This window comes from Dipodomys merriami, unplaced genomic scaffold, assembly GCF_024711535.1.
Source record: "Dipodomys merriami isolate MVZ:Mamm:240054 unplaced genomic scaffold, mDipMer1.0.p SCAF_33, whole genome shotgun sequence".
In the NCBI taxonomy this organism is placed as follows: Eukaryota; Metazoa; Chordata; class Mammalia; order Rodentia; family Heteromyidae; genus Dipodomys; species Dipodomys merriami.
This window is the reverse complement of record NW_027204826.1, coordinates 1,549,238-1,560,964: the sequence shown is the minus strand read 5'-3', so window position 1 is coordinate 1,560,964 and position 11,727 is coordinate 1,549,238. Positions and strand designations below refer to the sequence as shown.

Genomic DNA, 11,727 nt, shown 5'->3' with positions numbered 1-11,727 from the left:
ATTCCACTTCTATTCATGGTTTTTCAATGAGGATTAAAGAAATTTTAGAGAAAGGACTAGACCCCCAACTGTCTCCTTTGGTATGCATTGGTACTCCCTGGAACTTCTTCACAAATATTGTACTTTTGTCAGGTGTGGTGGTGCATGCCTATAATCCCAACTATGGGAGATAGGAGTCAAAATGAACACCAGGAAGCAAACACATTTTGTCTGACAGGTGGGTTTAATGGGAAGTGAGGACAGAGGAACGGACCGAACGGTCAGTGAATAGTCAGACTTAATGTACTTAAATCGAAGTAGAACTAGGTGGGAAAGATGGTATAGGTGACATTGATCAAAAAGCATTAAACTTATAAATTGACATATTGAATTGAAACCCATTTGTGCAACTACATTATTTTTTTTAATGCCTTTCTTGGGGAGGCGGTACTAGGGCTTGATCTCAGTGTCTAGGTGCTGTCAAGCTTTTATGTTCAAGGCCAGTGTTCTATCTCTTGATCCACAGCTCCACTTCGCTTTTTGCTGGCTAATTGGAAGCAAGGGTCTCAGGACTTTCTTGCTGGGCTGGCTTCAACCTGATAACCTCAGATCTCAGCCTCCAGAGTGAGCCACCAGTGCCTAAGGCTGTCCAATTAAGAAAGGATCCTGCCTTAGGCAACGTTAATCTCAATTAGCGGAGGGAACAGAACACTCCTTAATTTAGCTCAGACTTCGCTTCCCTATGTTTTCCCACACCAGTGTCAAGCTTCTACATTCACTCCCAGGAACAGAAGGAAGCGAGAGGCCTGTGTACCACGGAGGGCTGTGTACGTCACACAGCCTGCAACTAGACTGTCTGAACATTTAGACAACCAGGAGAAATTTCTGGATGCCATTTCATTTCTTTACAACTTCCAATGTTTTCTTTTTTAATTACTACAAAAAAAGTATTTTGTGGGACTTGCTGGCTCATGCCTATAATCCTAGCCATTCAGGAGGTCAAGATTTAAGGATTGTGGTTTTCCCAGGTGGGAAAGTCCATTGGTTAATCTCCAGTTAACCATCAAGAAACCCGGAAGTGGACCAGCGGATCAAAGTTGTAGAGCATTAGCCTCGAGCATAAAAGTTCAGGGACAGCAGTGAAGCCCTGAGTTCAAGCCCCAAAGCCCATGACCAACCAAAAAAAAAAACAAAAAAAAAACAGGCAGCAGGGAGGAGGAGGGAGGGAAAGTGGGAGAAAAGGGAGGAGGTAACAATGATCAACAAGAAATGTACTCAATTAATTATGTAACTGTAACCCCTCCCTATGACATCACCCTTACAATAAAATTAAAAAAGTCATACCCAGTAAGATGTGATAATACAATTCTCTTTATTAAAAATAATTTACAGCATCAGTAACATATACACAATTGTCATCAACTAAACTTTGCCTCCAATATATTTCTGTACAATACTTAACATTATCGAACTTCAAACTGTTACACTGTTTTGTTGGCTTTAAATAAGAGACAACAATTCATAGTTACTTTAGAGAGATACAGAGATGGTTCAGAGCCAGACTACATACGAAATGGATGGCAACATGGGCACTGTGGCCCTGAAGGGACAAGAAACAAAGGCCACATATATCTCCTCCCCTTTCCACATCCAAGCAAACTAAGCCAGATCACCTTCCAGTGACTTCTAAACCTAAGGTCAAAGGCAAGGGGACATGTAAGTTCCCCGATGTCCAGAGCTCCTGCTTTTATCATTTACCATCGAAAAGCCTAAAGCACCCAACACTGTGACCCATAATATGATGGGATGCGTTCTCAGCTTCTACAATCCCTGCCACCTGGATGAAGGAGTTCTGCCACCTCATTCAAGTGTCAGCATGGAAACAGGACACAATGGTGACCGTCATATTGGGGAGGAGTACTGTGTAAGTAATACAGACAATTCAGCGGCTGGGTGACACTGCCACCCATTTCATTTCATTTTACTTCATTTCATTTCATAGGAGTAGCAAACCCTAAAGGTTTAAATATGGTATTCAGCATATTTGTGTGCGTTGGTTCTGGGGCTTGAGCCACATCTCTACCTCTGGCTTTTTGGTTGTTCAGTAGAGATAAAAGTCTCCCAGACTTTCTTGCCTGGCCTGGTTTTGAATTGCGATCCTCAGACCTCAGCTCCTGAGTAGCTAGGATTACAGGTGTGAGCCACCGCACCTGGCATACTTTCTTAAAAGGTAAAATGACCTTTTGGGCTGCACTTGAAGTTCACAATTCTGATCTGTTTCTCCGTGTGCCTGTTGGACTTCCTTTTTACGTCAGGTTATTATTTTCCTATATCATGAAATCATCCAGCTCCAAGTCAACAAAAGGAGCAAAGTAAGACAAAAACAAAGAAAAAACAAACCGCCTGTTTTTGTGGCATGTGACTGGAGGCACAGTTAGAAGGCATCCACATTGGGAAAAATGCTTGGACTCTCCTTTCCTAGTTAAAGCCAGGCTTCTCTGCTTTAGTTCATTTATGAGCAAGACACTAACCAGACTATGTTTCTGCAACATGAGACTTGCTTGTATGATGATGACTGGGTTAGGCAGACTGGAATGTCAATGGCTGTGTGGATCAACTGATTATCACACTGTCGTACCATTACCCAACATCTACAAACAGCATGCCTTCAAAACCATACAGGTATTTTCTCCCCTCACACACTGTGCGATTACCATTTCTTTAAAGCATATCAGCTTATAACATTCTCCATCCCTAGCTCATGTGTCCAAAGTTAAAATATGCCCAGCATCCAACAAGAGCACAATACGACGGGAGTGCGAGAGAAAATATTGATGAAAAGATTTGAAGGACAATTGCTTTGTCAAACTTACTGTCTAAATACATATTTGCAAAGTATTTTCAAATCACGGCACGAGTGATTATGTGCATATTCTCAGTGTCCTTCACTTCCTGGTTTGTGAGTATCTGCATTTTAGCACAAAACAAGTAATTTCTTATTCTGTGCATTGAAAGCTACCTCTGAATTGCAGCAACTATGAAAGCTCCACATGGTAAAGATCATTCTAAATGGCCTTTTGCTACTAATAAGCTAATTTCTTAGAAAAGTATAGGACCTTCTGAGATGATCAAATCTTGTTTTATGAAAGGATGCCCACACTGTCAGGATGCTGCTGTGGCGTGGGATCAGACTGGCACAGGGCTCGGCCCTGAACAGAAGCAACGTCACTGCTCTCTGGCCAGCTGTGGTCAGCCCTAAGCAAACTGCAACAGCCATGAATCCCGGACAGGAAATCAGCTCACATCACTGAGAGATTACATTTTTTTTAAATGCATAGGGGCAAGCACCCATATCATGAGGTGTGGACTGAGAAATCTCAGAGGAATCAGGTAAGCATTGAAAGACACAGGGTTCTCCTCCAGCATCCACCAAAGGGGGGTGGGGGAGAACTCAGTGATAATTCAATCAGGTTACAGAAGTTACAGCATCACAAGAAATGAGCAAAATAAGCTAAAGCAATGAGCAGGATGTGGCCTGTGCCTCATCAGTGAGCACTCAGGGCTGCATCTTGTTCATACTTTAGCACATGACACACACACACACACACACACACACACACACACACACACACACACACACACACACACACACACACACACACACACACACACACACACACACACACACACACACACACACACACACACACACACACACACACACACACGACCATGGTCCATCTTCAGATGTGGAGGGACTGGCTGCACGGCACAGAAGATGGCGCCCTGGAACAGACTCAAACCGGTGGAGTTAGGCCCGGGTAAACCTGGCTTTGGACAAGTTAGGAATGCCCACTGTGCTCAGCTCCATTCTGCCAAAGAATTCATACACTCAAGTCCATCTATGTAAATCACATTCCAACTTCCAGAACTTCCCCGTCTAACCAGGCTTCTATTTCATTCTGTAAGTAATGGGACAGCAGTACAGCTTTACAGGTGCAAAACAAAACAGACAACTTCAGGAAGGTTACTCATATAAGAATTTCCAACACAAGGTCCAATTCTGCCTTTTATTTACAAAATGGTCTGATAAAATACCCCCACCCATACTTACAGGCTCTTCCACAACACACATCACACGTTGATTTCAGCAGTGTTAATAGCACCATTCGTATAGTATTTAAAAAGATCGCTTTTCAGTCACTATATTGATCACAATCACTTACGTCCAGGATGAGTCACCAGGACACTGGACCTGCTGTGGCGCTGTCGCAAGGACCCCTGGGGCCGGCATGAAAGACTATCTGCAGTTACCATCACCCGCGCCTGGCATGGCGGGGAGAAGATACTAGGAGAATCTCCGTGCCACAAAGTTTAATAATCCTCCATGTTTGAACAAGGTTATTTCCACATCATTTTCAAATGAAGCAATCACGCTGAATACCTTTCCAGTGCTTGTCTTGAAACAAAGAACATATATATGAGTGTCAAGATTTCCAAGGTACAGTAATCATTTGTCTTCATAAACATGATCATGATCTGGCCCTATTTTGCCCGACTTTCCTGAGTGTAATTTCAACTTTGATTGCCTATAACCTTTCTGTGGTTTGAAAAACACCCAAGGTGTCTCACAATGGCTCCTCGGCTAAGTAGAAAGACAGGTGTTTCATCCCTGATCCTAGAGAGCAAGTATCATGTGACCTAGAAAACACTACCAAAGGGTTAGCTTTGGACCAATCAATGATAAGCACTCATTACATCAATGCCCACCATCCATCCATCTCCTCCTTTTCCCTGATGCTGGCCGGTGGAAAGGGAAGCCAAGAGTCCCCATGCACCCTCCTCATGGCCTGAGCATACAGAGAATGCTGGCTAGACGCACACTTAGATTAAGGCCAGAGGAAGCAAAGCAACATACACTACCAATGGTGCACATGACTGACATTGCTATGCAGTTACAACTGCTTCTTCCTCAGTCTCACCCAGCCCGCCCTCAGAGAACCAAAGCATGACTGTGCATGCAAGAATTTCCAAGGTACCTTCATGTTCAATGCCATTCCAGGAGATAGCTCTTCAGGAAACGTCAAGGAGAAGGTCTCCCTGCCAGACAGCCCCAGGGAGTCTGCATTCTCTCCTGGAAGGAACTCCAGTGGGGCTATGCCCATCCCAACCAGATGATCTTTGTGGATTTTTTCATAACTTTCAGCCAAAACAGCTTTCACACCCTGTAACCAATGTGCATTTTACTTCTTCCACTTCTGAAAGTTGATTTAAGCATTTTACTTTCTCCAAACCCTTTGGACACACTGTACCACTCTGTACGCTGGCAGTATGGCAGGTACTTACAGAAGCCGGCCCACCACACAGAGCTCCCTAAGAGGCCCTTCCTTTGGCTGTCAGGGCCCTGGGGATTGCCTCTGAGCCCTGGTGGGTGTGATATACATGGCCACTGGAACCCTCTCTTGAATGCCACTTCAAGAACACTAGAGGGGATCAGATGAGAAAATTCTCTAAATACTTAGAAGAAGCAGGTGCTACACTTCACAGGGATGTTGAGCATGTAGAAGGGTTTGCTCAAGTTCTGTCACTGGACGGTGGTTCCCTCCCTTGTTTCCCAGTTTCCACACTAAATCACAGCTCTGTGAGGTCCATCCATGAGACACATCCATAGAGGAGGTCTGGCAAGGATTTCTTGTGGTATAACAGGGTCAAAGAAGGGAGAGACTGTCTCCTGTTCTCAATGCAGAAAATAGGAGGTAAAGCCTCAATATGGTGGAAGCTATCTGCAGCTTTAACTGGGCACTGTTCTTGAGCTTCTTTTGCTCAAGGCTAGCACTCTCTCAGCTGAGCCACAGCCCCACTTCTGGCTTCAAATTGCAATCCAAAGACTTATCTCAGCCTCCTGAGTAGCTAGAATGACAGGTATGTGCCACTTGGCACATAAATCAGTTTTTAAGAAAAGTCTAAATGAGTCAGGTGCCAGTGACTTACGCCTGTCATCCTAACTACTCAGGACGGGGAGATCTGAGGATCAGGCTTTAAAGCCAGCCCAGGCATGAAAAGTCTGTTCAGACTCTTATCTCAATTAACCACCAGAAAACTGAAAGCAGCGCTGTGCCTTAAGTGGTAGAGCACTTGCTTTGAGCTGAAGAGCTTAGGGACAATGCCCAGGCCCAGAGTTCAAGTCCCATGACCCACCAAAAATCAAAACAGAAAAAAAAGGGGGCTGGGAAGGTGGTAGAGTGCTTGCCTTGCATGCATGAGACCCTGGGTTCAATTCCTCAGCACCATATAAGCAGAAAAAGCCAGAAGTGGCACTGTGGCTCAAGTGGTAGAGCGCTAGCCTTGAGCTAAAGAGCTGAGGGACAGTGCCCAGGCCCAGAGTTCAGGCCCCATGACTGGCAAAAAAGAAAAAAAAAAAAAAAAAGAAAGAAAAAAAAGTCTAAATGACTAGGCTGTCAAGAGCAAAACTCCACTGTAAATAAACAGAAGGTTTTAAAATTAAAGGAGCCTAGTCCAATAATTAATGAAATACTTAGAATTACTATCTCAGAAAGATAATACCTGGCTTACAATTCCTGAGAACTGACATTTTAAGGAAGAGACAACGCCTCCTAAAAGAAGGTGGCAGACAAATCAGCCAACGACAAATGCTGGAGGGGATGTGGAGAACGAGGAACGCTATTACACTGCTGGTGGGAATGTACACTTATACAACCACTTTGGAAAGCAGTCTGGAGGGTCCTTTAAAAGCTAAAGATTGACCTCCCTTACGACCCAGTCATACCACTTCTAGGCATCTACCCTGAACAGGAACCAATATACAAGGACACGTGCACCTCCATATTTATTGCAGCACTGTTCGCAATAGCTAGGATATGGAAACAACCTAGATGCCCCACCACAGATGAATGGATCCAAAAATTGTGGTATCTATACACAATGGAATATTATGCAGCCATTAGAAATGACAAAATAATGGCATTTGCAGGGAAATGGATGGAGCTAGAAGGAATCATGTTGAGCGAGGTAAGCCAAGAACGAAGAGACAAACAGTACATGGTCTCCCTGATAAGTGGATGATAAATCCAAAATGTTAGGTGATATGACAAAACTAACAGGACTTAAGAAACAAAGAACTCCCACTCATCTGGTTGAACCACTACCAAATATCTCCATGCTGCTGATCACATATATGGTATATAACATGTGAGCACCATTATATATTACAGACTGTGATAGACAATTTGCTCCAGGAAAGTTAGAATGAACTTGTGACTTTAAATGAGCATCATTATTCCACAATACTGTGAATTTCCGGAAATTAAGTAATCACTTAATCACAATCAAAAAAAAAAAAAAAAAAAAAAAAGAACCTCGGGGAAGGGAGGGAGGGAGGGGATGGTAGGGGGAAAACAATGGAGGGGGTAACAATGTTCAAGAGGAAGTGTACTTATTACCTCACTCATGTAACTGTAACCCTCTGTACAGTATCTTTACAATTAAAAAAAAAAAAAAAAAGAAGGTGGCAGAGGCCTGCACTCTGCTTCTTGTGCATGTGGAATGTCAGCAAGTGCAGGTGCCCACCACCCTACCACAAAAAGGAAATAAACAACAACAACAAACAAGCAGTCTAAAGAGAAGCATCTTCTGCTAGACAACTGGCAGCAGAATCTATTTGGAGGTGAGAAAGGTAAGACTCAGCCCATTACCTAAGTCTCTTAGCTGCTAATGGAACAAATAAGAGAAAATACAACAAAACCAGGCAAGCAAAACTATGAATGGGCACAAATAATGACTATAATGCAACAGCTTAAGAATTCTTCTTTCAGGGGCTGGGAAGGTGGCTCAGTGGTAGAGCACTTGCCTTGCATGCATGAGGCCCTGGGTTCGATTCCTCAGCACCACATAAGCAGGAACTATCCTTCCAGTGGCAGAGAAACTAGTAAACTGAAGCACATGCCCCAGGGAAAGTCCTTGGCTTGACTTGTGCAACCAACTCCTAAAGGTGTCATGCATACAGTTGCATGCATGCATCTCATGCATAAACTTAAAACTGTGGGCCAGCAGCCTTGTGTGTGCCAGCCTGCCACTGCTGCTCTGAACTCCCAACTCTCTGAGCCCCGCAGAGCCAGAATTTCTTCAACCACGTTTGCTCTGGAGCCACTCAGCTCAGCCGCTGTTTTCCTAACGATGGGCTTTCTATTAAACTCCTTGTTACTTTACTTCTGTGTGTGTCTTTATTTAATTCTGTGCTTGAGACTCCAAGAATCTAGAATTAGAATATCTGCCTGCACAGCTACTAGTGGTAATTAAATGAATCCTCACCTAAGACTTACAGATGTAACTATGTGAGTACAAAGATTATTTAACATTACTGAACTGAAACTCTCAATTATGAGGCCCAAATAATTGCAAAAAAATTCAAATAAGCAAAATAAACTCTGACAGGATGTTCCTGACAGAGGAAGAAGGCAATTTCTTTGAAGTTGTGAAGATAATCAACCTCCCCTAACCCCGGCCCTTTTTGATAGCACCAAGTAGTTGTGCAGGGAGGGTTCACTGCGACGTGTCACATGTGAACCTTGCTCAGACCCACTCCTATTGTCCCTCTCCCCACTCCTCATTGGAAGAAAATGAATGTGAAGACATACCAGTAAATACGGTCCTTTGGCGGCCCAATCTCTTGAATTCCCCGAACCATACTTCTTTCCTGCTAAAATAATCAGTGGGATACCTTCTTTTTGGTACAGTTCTGCAGCTTCAAATACATCCATCTGTAGAGGTAAGCAGACACACAAATCCTTAGCACAAATGCAGATCGCCAGAACCAGGCATGCCCCAATCACCAAGCGCCTGCCTTACCGTGTGTCCTGATGGAAAATGGATTGTTTTGGGAGCTGGCTTTCCAATAAACTTATTAAAAAGCTTGATGTTTGCAAAAGTGCCTCTTGTCATCACGGCATCATTGCCTCTCCGGGCTCCGTAAGAGTTGAATTCACGAGGGGTAAGGCTACAAGAAAGTCAGGGAAGTGTTCATTGTAGGTGGGAAGTAACCACACATTACTGAATTGTAAAACCTATCTGAATACTTCTTTATTGCTATGGAAACTTGCCCCAGGTCTCCAGCCCAGGACCACTGGGGCCTCTTAGACATGCCCTGCTCACTTATTCACAGAGCCAGCTTGTAGGCTTTTACCTTTTACCTGAAAGCTCTATCACAAAGTCACACCCTCAGTTAACTCCTTGGAAAGTATTAGGTGCTCAAATTAATATCTAAGTACAATTCACATGCATTCAGTTATTTGAAGCCTCTTATAAAACCTTTATGTTCCATTTCCATTTTTCCTTCCTTTTAGTTTATCTAAAGAAATTTTAAAAAGCCAGGTGTCGGTAGCTCACGCCTGTAATCCTAGCTACTCAGGAGGAGGAGATCTGAGGACCACAGTTCAAAGTCAGCCCAGGCAAGTAAGTCCATGAAGTTCCTATCTCTAATAAGCTACTCAGAAAACAGGAAGTGGTGCTGTGGCTCAAGTGGTAGAGCACTAGCCTTGAGCTGAAGAGCTCAGAGTTCAGGCCCCACGACTGGACCCAAAAAAAAAAAAATTTGCTTCTAAAACCAGTTGTTTATCTAGACTCAACTCATTTTTTTTTTTTGGGGGGGGTTGTGGGGCTTGAGCTGAAGAGCTGAGGGACAGTGCCCAGGCTGAGTTTAAGCCCCACAACAGACCAAAAACAAAAAAAAAAAGAAAGAAAAATAATAATAATTTAAAAAGCAACATAGAAAAAGCCAGAAGTGGCACTATGGCTCAAGTGGTAGACTGCTAGCCTTGAGCACAGAGAGGCTCAGGGACAGTACCCAGGCCATGAGCTTAATCCCCAGGACCGGCAAAAAAAAAATAAAATAAAAATAGCAAGCCACGGGCTGGGAAGGTGGCTCAGTGGTAGAGCGCTTGCCTTGCATGCTTGAGGCCCTGGGTTCGATTCCTCAGCACCAGTTAAGCAAAAAGAAAAAAAATCCGGAAGTGGCGCTGTGGCTTAAGTGGTAGAGCACTAGCCTTGAGCTGAAGAGCTGAGGGACAGCGCCCAGGCCCAGAGTTCAGGCCCCATGACCGGACCAAAAAAAAAAAAAAAAATAGCAAGCCAGGTGCCAGTAGCTCACACCTATAATTCTAGTTATTTGTGAGGCTGAGGTTGGAAGATGATAGTTTGAAGACAGCCAGGGCAGAAAAAGTCCAGGAGACTCTGATCTCCAATTAACCAGTAAAAAGCCAAAAGTGGAACTGTGGCTCACATTTTAGAGAGGACCTTTGAGAAAAAGCTCAGGCACAGTACCCAGACCCTGAGTTCAAGCCCCAGGATTGGTACCAAGAAAAAAAAACCCAAACTGAAAAATAAAAATTTTGCTTCTAGGGGCTAGAAGGTGGCTCAGTGGTAGAGCACTTGCCTTTCATGCCTGAGGCCCTGGGTTCGATTCCTCAGCATCACATAAGCAAAAAGAAAAAAGCCAGAAGTGGTGCTGTGGCTCAAGTGGTAGAGCGCTAGCCTTGAGCTGAAGAGCTGAGGGACAGCGCCCAGGCCCAGAGTTCAGGCCCCATGACCGGACCCCAAAAAAAAAAAAATTTGCTTCTAAAACCAGTTGTTTATCTAGACTCAACTCATTTTTTTTTGGGGGGGGGGAGGGATTGTGGGGCTTGAACTCTTGTCCCTCGGTTCTTCAGCTCAAGGATAGCACTTTACCACTTGATCCACAGAGCCACTTCAATTTTCTGGTGGTTTATTGGAGATAAGAGTCTTACAGACTTTGCTGCTCAGGCTGGCTTTGAACCCATGATCCTCAGATCTCAGCCTCCTGGGTAGCTAGGATGACAGGCATGAGAGACCAGTGCCAGGCTACTTTTTTTTTTTGAGATAAGGCCTTGCTGGTCTCAAACTTACCAGCCTCCTGCCTCTGCCTCACAAATGCTGGAATTAAAGGCAAGAGCCAACATATAACTCAATTTAAATAGCAATTTAAATTTCTGAACTTATAAGCAAAGACAGGTCCAATGGGTGCCCCCTAGTGCCTCCTTAGTGATATGTACTAACAAACAAATGTGGGAGACAGCGTGTGCCACTGAGGAAGGATGGCAGGCAGTGCTGGTTCACCCCCGCTTGCAGAGAGGGCCAGATCAGGCAAGCAGACACGTACCCTCTGTTTGTCAAGTACTTGGCAGCTGCACTGCTCCGTGCGATGCTCCCAGCAGGCGATATGTGATCGGTTGTGACACAGTCCCCCAAATACAGCAAGACGTGAGCATTCTTGATAGGCCGGACGGCAGCAGGCTCTTTGGTCTACAAGGAAAAAGTTCAAAGAAGTCTGAGCTCTGCACAAGGGTGTTTAATCTGTGATGATCTTTTAAGAGATCAAGCAACAGTAGTACTTACAAGCTTGTCAAAAAACGAGGGACATCTGATATAAGTTGACTTCAAGTCCCACGGGAACAAAACGGAGTCGGGGGCTTCTAGAGAATTCCACCGCTTGTTTCCCGTCTGCAAATATGATTCAGGCAGATAAACCCAAGAAAAGGTAAAAAAAAATCACAAAAAAGACTTAGGAAGACTCTAGGTAAGACTGAAATATTAGGTTTCCTCATCTACTTAGAGGGCTAAGGTAGTGAATTCTATTATCTACATCGTTAACATTCATACCTACTCAGGAGGTTGTGATCTGAAGATCACAGTTCAAAGTAAGAGCAGGTAAAAAGT

General features: G+C 44.1%; 1 protein-coding gene across 1 annotated transcript in view; it reads right to left on the bottom strand.

The window, feature by feature from the left end:
* Nucleotides 1-1,330: 1,330 nt before the first annotated feature.
* Nucleotides 1,331-11,727, bottom strand: part of Ireb2 (iron responsive element binding protein 2) — a 51,049-nt gene continuing 40,652 nt past the window's right edge. The window contains exons 17-22 of the mRNA XM_070042795.1: nucleotides 11,407-11,511; nucleotides 11,171-11,313; nucleotides 8,845-8,992; nucleotides 8,634-8,756; nucleotides 5,019-5,204; nucleotides 1,331-4,438 (exon numbers count right to left, since the gene is read on the bottom strand). Coding sequence (XP_069898896.1) covers nucleotides 4,328-4,438; nucleotides 5,019-5,204; nucleotides 8,634-8,756; nucleotides 8,845-8,992; nucleotides 11,171-11,313; nucleotides 11,407-11,511 — 816 coding nt within the window. The 3' untranslated portion in view covers nucleotides 1,331-4,327. The remainder of the gene's footprint in view (nucleotides 4,439-5,018; nucleotides 5,205-8,633; nucleotides 8,757-8,844; nucleotides 8,993-11,170; nucleotides 11,314-11,406; nucleotides 11,512-11,727) is intronic.